This window comes from Drosophila melanogaster, chromosome 2R, assembly GCF_000001215.4.
Source record: "Drosophila melanogaster chromosome 2R".
Lineage (NCBI taxonomy): Eukaryota > Metazoa > Arthropoda > Insecta > Diptera > Drosophilidae > Drosophila > Drosophila melanogaster.
The window spans coordinates 4,039,794-4,050,926 of NT_033778.4; the positions used below are offsets into that span (position 1 = coordinate 4,039,794).

Genomic DNA, 11,133 nt, shown 5'->3' on the forward strand with positions numbered 1-11,133 from the left:
AAGTCGTCTCTAATTGTTTCTGCTAAGACGCTATCCTCTTGGCAAAAGCGATCTGCCAACTCTCGTAGACATTGGACTGCTTAGAAAGGTGCTGCCGATGTGCCATAAGTTTCGGTTGTTAACTTAAACTGACTGATCGGCAATTTTGGATCATCTCTCCATTGGGTATATTGGTATTCTTGGTCTTTCTCAGAAACGTGCTGCCGATGTGCCATAAGTTTCGGTTGTTAACTTAAACTGACTGATCGGCAATTTTGGATCATCTCTCCATTGGGTATATTGGTATTCTTGGTCTTTCTCAGAAACCTTTATTTGACGATACATTTTTTCAATGTCGGCTACCATAGCATATTGCCACTTGCGCCATGTAATTAGAATATCGAATATATCCTTTTGAATCTTAGGACCAGCTATAATAACGTAATTTAGGCTTAGTCCATTTTTCGCCTTTGCGGATGCGTTAAAAACTACTCGTAGCTTCGTAGTTAAGCTTCCAGGCCTGATGATTGCTTGATGGGGTAAATAGTATTTACCTTGACCCGTTAAGGTATTCTTTCATGAATATGTTGTATGCAGCGCAGTTCTTTGGGTTTCTTTGAAACTTCTTTTCCATTTGCATAAGCCTTGCTATTGCCCGTTTGCGAGAGTCTCCCAGCTTTGCCTTTTTGTGGAATGGAATTGAAACCACAAATCTGCCTTCCTCGTTGGTGACAGTTGTTTCTTGGAATTTGCTTTCGCTTTCTGCAATGCATTCTGCATTGTCTGTAATCGTCTCATCTGCTTCATCTTCGAATTCCCAAAAGCGTTCCAGGTCCTTGAGATTTATTGTTGTAGTGGCACTTATAATTTTTTGCTTTGCTGCTCGAGTTATATTTCCGGACAGAATCCATCTAAATCTGGTTTTTTGTCCCAAGATTCCATTTACGGTTTTTATTTTCTTCATCATAATCAGGGGAAATAGATCCACACCTATCACCACGTCAATTCTGCTTGGCTCGTTGAATCGTGGATCTGCTCTGATGTTTTAAAGCTGCTTAGAATTTTTGGTTTGATCGTCAGGTGGACGCTATTTTTTGATAATTGATTAGTCTGGGAAATACATTCGAGCTCTATAGTACTCCTTACTCTGGGAATCCTTAATATTTGTGCTGCCTCCTCTGAAATCAGCGTCTTCTGGTGTCCACCGTCAATAAGCGCCACCAACTCGTTGTAACCTCCAGCTATGTTTTTCACTAAAACAACAGCTGTAGCCAATAGTGTGTCTTGGCCTTGCTTGAGGCTATTGCTGTTGATACTGCGTTTTCTGTCTTCATGAAGAAGGCTGTTGTATCCTTTGGAGCATCGATTGCATGTAATTTCCTTTCTACAGTCGATAGCATTATGCTTTCCAAAGCATCTATAGCACATGCTGTTCCTTTGAACGAATTCTTTTCTTTTTTCGATTGATTGTGTCTGAATTTGAGACACTTTATCATATCGTGGCCATCCTTAGAGCAAAAGGCACACGATCTAACGTGCACTTTTCTTGTAGCAAGCTGAGCGGTATTTTTGGTAATGGTATTTACTGAGTTGTATTGTTGTTCAATAAACTCCAGTACGCCTTGCACGGACTATATAGCTCTTGCCTTTTTTACATGCTGTTCATACAGCTGTAAGGCTTCTGGCAAAAAATTTCCGCAGTAGAATTTCTGCTAAAAATTACCTCAGCAGAGCTTTCTATTTTTCCTTTTTCCTTTATGATGAATATGCTCTCAGTCGCAGTATCCAAGAACTTCCTTAAATTTTTCTCATCATTGGGCAGCAAGCACTCCAGTTCCATTAATTTGTTAAGGTGTTGGGAGAATATTTTTCTGCTATTCTCATAGCGTTTGCAGATAAGCTCCCACGCTGCTGTATAGCTAGCCGATGATCCCGTTATCAAATGGCTAACCACCATTTGAGCTTCTCCTTTTAAGCAGGCTCTTAAATATCTCAGCTTCCTTGTGTTGCTGGGATCCTTCCTGTTGTCTATTAGCTCAGAGAACCGCTCGTTAAATATTGGCCATTCCTTGGCATTTCCATTGAACGTTGGAAGGTCCACTTTTGGGAGTCCTGGCACGTCGTAGTTGGAACTTTTGAACTGTTCCAACTTCATTTGAAGTACCATCTCTAGTGCGGCAACTTCAGATTGCAGAATGTCTGCCTCATCTTGATCAAAGTCAGTTCTGTCATGTTTTCAAGCAGTTTCTGTGTGTCCGTCACGTTGGACCTATGACTTTTCATCATTGCCAGCTGATTGACTAGTTCAATCTCACTTGTACTATCTAGGGTTTCGTAGATTAGGCTCATCTGTTGCCTCACCCTGTCCACTCTACTATCCACCAGTTGAACCAGATTATCAACTGGACTGGAACTCCGAGCTGACGCGGTATCAGATAATTTTGATCCTCTTGGTATATTTATCTCTTCAAGTGTTTCTACTTTTAAAAGTGACTCCTTGTAGGCCTTGTTTCCATAGTTTTAATAAATATTTTATCATTAAAATATTAATGATCGCCAACTCCCAATTTTACCAGCGCATTGTTGTTAGTAGTAAATCGGACTACCAATACTTCTATTGCTCTCCTTGTTCTTGCATCAATTTCACAGATCTTTCTGACAACATTTTGGGAAAACAATCACTGTGACTTTTTTGTGCTTTCGCTTGTATTCTTTGGCGTGATCCGTTGGAGAATTTTTTGATTGGTCGCCCAGTTGACCTAGCTGTACCTCGACTCACAGCTGATTGATCAGCCAAGGAAAAGCAAGAACACAATGTTTCACCTTATAGTCCTAGTACTTTAAGGCGTGGTCTTTTATTCTGTGTTTCTTACCACTAGTGGGGGAAACAAAAGAATCACTCGAATAACCTTGCTCTTTTTACTTTAAAGCACTGGTTTTTTCTTCTGTGTTTCTTACCACTGGTGGGGGAAAACAACAGAATTTCTCGAAGGACGAAAATGTTCGCACTATAAACTTGTGCGTAGATTTAATGAGTTCAATTCGGGTGTTTGAATCTTACTGACTAGCTACTGCGAGGGCTTCGCCTTTTATTCATTTTTACATAGGTTCTTATCTTAGCGCAGGAATATCATTGTTATCTATGCAAATCGGCTGCGCGAGCATCTGAGCTCTCCCCTCTCTCGTTCTTTCTCTTGTACTTGGCTTAGCGTTTTGCTGATCGCTCTGCAATTAAGTCACTTTTTTGTAACCATCGCATCGATGAAAAAAAATATCTTAATTGCCTAAAAACAGCTAATTAAAAAGCTTATTAGCTCAACTTTTTGGTGACCCCCTCGTGATATATTCATAAACAATATATAGTGCACATTATACAAAGCTTTTTAAATCATAGCCAAATAACGGAAGCTGCTGCTATTCTTCTTTGCGCTCATCTTTTTAATCATCTCATCTTTTAGTTGTTGTCGCTGTTGCTAAGGCTGCAACAAATTCTGGAAACGTTGCCGCTGATGTAAACAGGCGACTGCAATATATAATAGAGTTGATTAGCAGATTCTATAAAGATCTGCGTTAACATAAGGTTGAAGCTTACCGATGAGCTGAAACAAACAATCCGAAAATCCTGAGCGAACTTGATTTGGATTAAATTGAAAACGATTTGAGTTAGAAATTTGATGATGTTCTCGTAACGCTTAAATCCTCAGCGTGTGGGGAGATTTCAAAGCTCGCCTCATAAATCTAAGCCCGCTCAACCTTTGCTGACGGCATTTCTCTGTGCGATCCATCAGCAGCCTTAACTCCGGCAATGGGAGTCGTCACTTCCCTCTCTTCAGCTACCCGACGAACCTTTTGAAAGCGGATTAGAAACTGTTAGTGGATAGATCGACAACAAAGTGAATAGACTTTGACGAAAAACACACGAAAACGGCCATGGATACTTAATGACACATAGAATGGAGCTCATAAAGCTACCCCGCAAACTAAAAATTGGCGTGCCATTCTGACCCTATCATCTGGCAAACTACCCATTGACATAACGGAAACATTGAACGCTGCTACGGAAAATTTTCGTGCACGCTTCTCGCGCATTAATTAACCATATCTGTTGTCTCAAGAGTAAAACCATCACTTTGACTTAAACGTTGTACAAGTGGGCATAAGTTTTCGGATTTCTCCAACTCCATATATTTTGAACCCAACTCCGATTTTTGAAATATTTAAACCATCCTAAGAAACGACAACTTAATTTCGTTAGCCGAAATAACGCGTTAACGCTTCTTCCCTTGAACAAATCGATTTACTTATGCCGCAGGAGTTTATTAAATGATGAACATTTTTCAATAAGCTCAATAACGACATACCTCTGGTGAAAGTATAATCTGATGCGAACGAGGCCACTCATTCCATTCATCTTTTCCATCTTATTCCAAGCGGAAGTCCGTTTTAACGGACTCAGAAGTGGCTGGTCATTGAACTTGTGTGATTTGTTGCCCATTTGGCTAGACAGAAAAAACTTTAAGACATTCGTCACTTCTTTGCAAATTACCTCCAACTCTAACATACTGTTCTTTCCTGTTATATCGTGGACATAGAAGTCGCTGGAGATCACGTCTTGATGCAACAGGATGTGACTCAGCGTAAATTATTAGATAGCACAAAGACGGCCAAAAACAGAGCAGATGAGATCGAGGTTTTACTTGAAGCGTCTAACACAACTCGCAACTTTGCCCAAGGTTAAGATAATCCTAAACTCTTGATACGTTTCGTGTAGTTCCCGTTTATTTGCAAGTTTCCGTTCCAATGCAAGAATCTGCACTTTGTCGTTTTAAACTTGGATCTTTCTTAAGTTACAACTTCACCTCAAAACGACCAGACGAGAGCCAGTGTATGGTTTTCGCAAAGTGCTGCTCTTAAGCAATTTGTTTAGCTGTATAAACAGCCTTCGAACTGTCCGGAACGTGTTTCAATTCCCAAAAACTTTCCACCAGAGTCTTGAAAGAACATATATTGTCATTAACAATGACGCTGCATACAATCTATCCTAATAACTTTTTATGGAGTGAACCCAATTTTATTTGGTCTACGCTCAGAAGTTCGAAAAAGGATTCTGCGCCAATCAGTAAATCCACTTTTGCGTTCTTGTAAAAATGAGTGCCAATTCAATTCTTCCTGCAAACCTCCATTGGGCATAATTAATTTCATACTCGGGTTGATATGATGAAATTGAGCTTAACACCCAAAAATCTGTAGCGACACTGTGATCATTGAATGAATTGACGTGTGGACTTTATGCCGTACTACTGAGTCGATTTTTCCTACAGTAGTTATATTCAAAAATGATTCTTCCCTGTCTAAGCGGCAACGCTGAGCTGAGTCCTCTGCCATAAAATTGATTTGCCTGTTCAAACGTGACACTTTGTTGCTTTGCACTTCTTAACTGAATGAACTGAATTCCGAAAAATATTGCACAACCGATTGTTCTGTGAGAAAGACGATTTGGAATATCCCAGTCGTAGGCCTGATTCAGGCGCCATAAAAATCCGTTAGAGTTTTCCAGAAGAACATTTTTTAAAATAATGGGGACTGGCGACTAGCGGCCTACTTGGGGAATTTACACTCAAAAAAGAATAAAACCGGCGAAGTTCGGTTTCGAATTTATTGTGCCGGTGCAGCTTCGAACATCACCATTGCGACTGTCTTTGCCGAGCAGCATCCGAACTGCACAACGAATCGAAGCGCAAAAAGCTTATCAGTGACGCTCAAGCTATCGCATAGCCGAGTGGGTTTTGCTCTCGTTGATAGTGATATCGAAATTATAAAACCTTTTCGGATCCTTTGCAATCTAAACCATATATGGTTTCTCTTTTTTTACGGTACCTATGTCGATTATCACATCAAAAGAAGGATGATATGGATCATCAGGACTTTTGACAAGACATAAATCCAATAGCAGACCAAGAGTGTTTCGAATATAATTAACTTGCGACAACGATAAGTTCATCAAGCCGTCAATAAAGTCAATTTGTATTATAGGGAGAACGATATTCGATATTTTCTTCCGGGGACCACATAGTGCCATGTCAAAATCAGTCAGAACTACCAAGTGGTTCCTATATGCAGTCTATTTGAGACAGATTGGATAGCGGAAAAAAGATTTAGAAATTATGGGAATTCAGAAGACGGCGGAACGAAAATAAACTAATCTATATGAAAATGAATATGAATATGAATTCTACTTTAAGGGAATCGTCAAAAGGTACATCCTTTGTCGTGAGGGAGGGTAGACCTAACAGTAATTAAGACTCAACCTCCCCGCCTGAAGTGACGATCATGCCTAAATAAAGTGTGCATACCCGGGAAAACTTCAGGGTAAAGTATATCCGGCTTTAACGAAGACCATTTTTTCTTTTTAACTAGTAGAGTTAACCAGAATCCCCTTGAAAATATATTTGCGTGCGTTCGAGCAAAAGGTGGTAACTGCAGAAATCCCTTAGTTAACGAATTTAATATAATAATTGCCAAGCTCACATCTCTACACATTTTTAAATTTTCACAAAAGTCGAATTGGGAATCAGATGATGATGTTTTATAGAGTTAAATTCGCTAATATATCAGCCTTTCATTAAAAAAATGAAATACAGCAACAAGAATACTCTGTATTATATTCCAAAATTGTACAAGACAATGAGAGGTACATTCTTTGACCAAAATATAGATAACATTTTTTTTTGCCATTGAAGATATTTTGTTGGATATATTGCTAAGGGATCCAGTTGCGATAAATGCAGATCGGTAATTTTAAAAGAAACCGAGTATTTAACGGCTCCATCAGAGCTTTTTATACATGAGAAAAACTACTCAATAGACTCGGACTTCGGGAAACTGAATCGGATCTATTTTTTAATATTTGCAAAATACACATTAGTTTTTGAAAATATTTTTAAAAATAATAAAAAACAAATGTGTATAAAAAAATTGATTGTTGAGCAATCAAAAAATAATCAATGCATTAAGTGCACAAATGAAAAAAGTGTCTTAACAAACGGATTTAAAAAACTTTAAAATTATAATAGTCAGGGCGTGAATTTTTAATTACTATGTAATAAATATCTTCGATCAGAATTGATTTTGGCCCGAAAATTATCTTCTTACGCAAGTACGCACACGTATACACGTTATCTTGTTTTCACTCACAGAAGCAAGCCAATTCTATTTTTAGATGTCTTAGGCTCTCAGCGTAAGCGAGCGGATAGAGTGCAATTTTGGCCGTCAGCAAAAAAGTGGCTGCATAGTGCCAAACCAATGTATGGCCGTTAGGCATCTTGTTATTCTAGTGTCTTTGATTTAACTCTCTTAACCTAAATACCCAGAGTATGTCCAAAGATGGGCCTAAACTACTATTCCTACTATTCCATAGATACTGGTGCAAACAAGAACTTAATTCGCCTAACGACGCTCCACGTTGTTGTCGTTATTACGCATGATACAGGATACGTTCGCCATATAAGCCGCATTGCAACATTTTTTAAAGCCCGTAGACATTACGAGTTAAAATCCCAGAAGCATATTTGAAGGTTTTTTAAGAACTTTGCTTCGAGAATTGTAAGTTTTTTAAAATACGTCTAACAAATCTGCGACATAATTGAAAGGGAATATATGTGTTCTAAGAGGTACGTGTTCAGCTCCTCGAAAAGTTCTACTTCCACGCGCCCAATTATCCCCTTGCGAATTTTGCAAACTCTATAAAAACGACCAAACAACCTTTAAGGATGTTGGGTTAGTCCAAATTGCAGTAGACTTCTTCTTCTGTTTAAAAAAAACAACGAATTTTTTAGGAAGGAACAACTAGGAATTGGATGGCTTTAGAATGCAATCGTTATAGGACGTCAGGTTTATATAACGCAGGCAAAATCTAACTAAGAATTTTAATTTATTTACAATCTAGATAAGAAAGTTTACGTGACCAACATGCAGATTACAAGTAAGGAGCCGCGGTTTAGGTCCGATGGGGTGTTGGAAGATAACACCGTAACAATAACAACAAAGTCCGGAAAAATGTTTCATAAATCCGATTTAAGGAAGTAAAACAAGAAATCAGCGCTAATGTAAAAAAATGGGAAAAGTCGATACGATTTCACTAGCTCCAGGAAATTAACATAAATAAGAATAAAAAACTAAAAAAAAACCAAAAAACTAGAAACAAATAAACAAAAAATATAAAAAAAAGAACTTAACAAATAACAAAGTAACCACCCTACAACATAAACACAGCACATAAGCAACACTCAAAAGAACTTGAAAAATTACATAGCATAGCAAAGATTTTTTTGTATTAACAGGTCTAACACGGTTATAATATAATAACACAATAACACAATAACACAATAACACGTTTGAATAGCACGCATTTTTTTAATTGTACGTGCTTAAATTTTGTGTAAGTAATTTGTAGGAGTTATATTTATTTTTATTTTTTTCCCTGTACTATAATTTGATCAACCCACTTACATGTTATTGAGTCGTGGATTCGGTATTTAGGTTGGGTGCCAATTATATTTTAAGTAACATCGTAAGCCGCAACCTGTTGGGAAGGGTGTGGAGGTGTAATAACCTTATCTACCCTTAAGCCTAGATAACCAATTTAATGATATTAACGTTAGCTGGAGTTAGTTTTGTGAGCAATGTGCTCTTCATTGTAATCAAAATAAAAAAAATAACTTTACTGTACTATAGTTAAGCGTGTCCGACATTCCTTTTAACGATATTCATAGACAGTTTTAAGTTTATACGATTTTAAATATTTCGATTTTCGAATGTATTTAGTTTACTTTGGTTATAGCTAGGCAAAAATGCATAATTAGCAAAAGCGAGGGACAGGCTTTATTGCAAAGGGAATAGCACAGAGGGAGAGAGACGACGATAAGAGGCGATAAAAAGCCGCTAATGAGGTGCCGTACAACAAAATTATGTTTACCATGTTTATAAAGAGGTTTTTATGATCTGCACCCCGCTGAAATAGTGCCTTTCACCAGCATCCTGCTGGTGTTAATTCTTTATATTTTTTTACGTGAGCTAAAAACAAATATTAATAACGCTTTCTATTGTCTATTAATAAATAATTGCTTATTGTGCACACGAATTTATTGAAATTAAGCATTTTATTAAAGACATTCATAGTTTAGTAGATAGCAGGAAACATAAATATGTTATATACGAAATATTAACACCTAACACCTATCTAACATGTTTAGACCTTAAACCAATGTTGTAAATAATTCTTCTTTTAATTCTTTATTTTGTTTAAGGAACAACTGGTCATCGTTTTCACCCAAAACAAATATCATATGGCTATCATATGTTATCGTTAAGGTACTGGATAGCGTGAAATACAAAAGCATCAATACGAAAGTTCACAGGATGTACATTGATAAAATAAAGGAATTGAAAAACATTATAATGACATTTGAAAGTGCTTCTCATTGCGCAAATTATCTGTTTAATTTAAATTAAGATGCATGTACTGATTGAAAAGATTTCGAAATATATATAAAAGTGAACTTAAAAAAATTCAAAACAACAATCTCCCAAGCTGAGTTCTTTGAATTCCGATTACCCCTTGATATTCGAGCTCCCTGCTCGTTATTCTGACAGATAAAAATAAAACAAGACAGATTGCTACAGTCGAGTTCCCCGACTATTAGATACCCATTACTCAGATAGTGGGAATCCGAACGTGAAATTTTATAATTTTTCTGGGGCATTGGTAGATATTGGGAAATAAAATTAAAAACAATTTAAAAATTGTTAAAAAGTGTGGGCGTGACCGTTTTGTTGGCGTAAGAGTGGGCGGTGCCAAAGTATTTTTGGTTTACCGATAGAAATTGGCAAGACAAACAATAAAACAAAGAAATGTCAAAACGATTTTTAAATGTGTGGGTGTACCAAATTTTTTTGGCAACTCGATAGAAATTTACATGACTAATAAAAGTAAAAAAAAAAACAAAGAAATTTCATAACGATACATATTGGGGAATCCTGCCCCACAACATCCTAATCTCTAAGCAAGTGGTTCGTGGGCAGAGAAAACAAGGGCCTGACGTGGTTAGAAAGGATAGTGGATTCAGTGATCGGGACATGTGGCCCGGACATGTAGTCCGGATTTTAACGCGCGAAGGAAATTCCAGAAGTAATGCTTGGGACAGTTAAGGGTGGTTGAAACATCGATTGCGGAGAGCAGAAATTGACTTTGTTGTATGTATGTGCTGTGGCAATATTTTGCAAATTTTTAATTGGTTGGAGTAGGTATTTAGTCACTATACGGTGGTCTGGTTCTGTTTGAATCTGTAGTTTTGTTTCATGAATATTTCCTTTTTTAATTTCCTGTCACCAACCAATGCTACGAGTTTATTTACGACTGCGTTTGTACTCTGTTCTCGTATAAATGTAGGGTGAGGCCTGGTCTTTTGTGGTTTCCCATTGTTTCCCGTTGTTTCGTTGGGTTGTTAGGTCGGAGAATCCGCCAAGATAGCATATCGGCTTGAATTGTTTACTGCAGAGTTTTCATTGCCGTTGTTGGCTCGATTGATTTCGGGTTGATTACTCGTCATATTGGTTTGCGTACTGAGTTTTCTCTTCATTTGGATGTAGTGATCCATGCCAGTCTGCACAGTCGAAATCGTCTTCTCCTTTTGCTTTGGTGCTTTGCGTGCCTTATTGTTGTTGCCAATGGTCGGTGTTGATAATTATTTACAGCTGGCACAGTCGAGAGCTGCACGTCACGCATCTGGGCTCCCCTGGTACGTGACGAACAAAGCAATCGAAAGAGATCTGAAAGTTACGCCTCTTGGGGATCAGAGTAATTTTCATAGCAGCCGTTATGCCGACAGGCTTATGGTCCACCCTAACCGACTAGCAAATATCCTAGCTAATCCCATCTCCCTCCGAAGGCTGAAGAGGGTACACCCCATCGATCTCCCTACCCGGAGGATAGTATTATATATTACACATTAAGTAATTAATAACTAGATAAATTTTTCCTTCTGTACTTCATAATTAAGAAACCACTTGGTCTCATATACCTTTATACGATTGATTTCGGGTTGATTACTCGTCATATTGGTTTGCGTACTGAGTTTTCTCTTCATTTGGATGTAG

The 11,133-nt window shown here is 37.8% G+C and overlaps 1 protein-coding gene across 1 annotated transcript in view; it reads left to right on the forward strand.

Moving 5' to 3' along the window:
• The window catches only part of Haspin, a 35,232-nt gene extending 25,683 nt beyond the window's left edge, over window positions 1-9,549 (forward strand). Inside the window, exon 5 of the mRNA NM_001015349.4 lies at window positions 9,285-9,549. Within this exon, the coding sequence (NP_001015349.2) occupies window positions 9,285-9,489 (205 nt within the window). The 3' untranslated portion in view covers window positions 9,490-9,549. The remainder of the gene's footprint in view (window positions 1-9,284) is intronic.
• The last annotated feature ends 1,584 nt before the right edge of the window (window positions 9,550-11,133 follow it).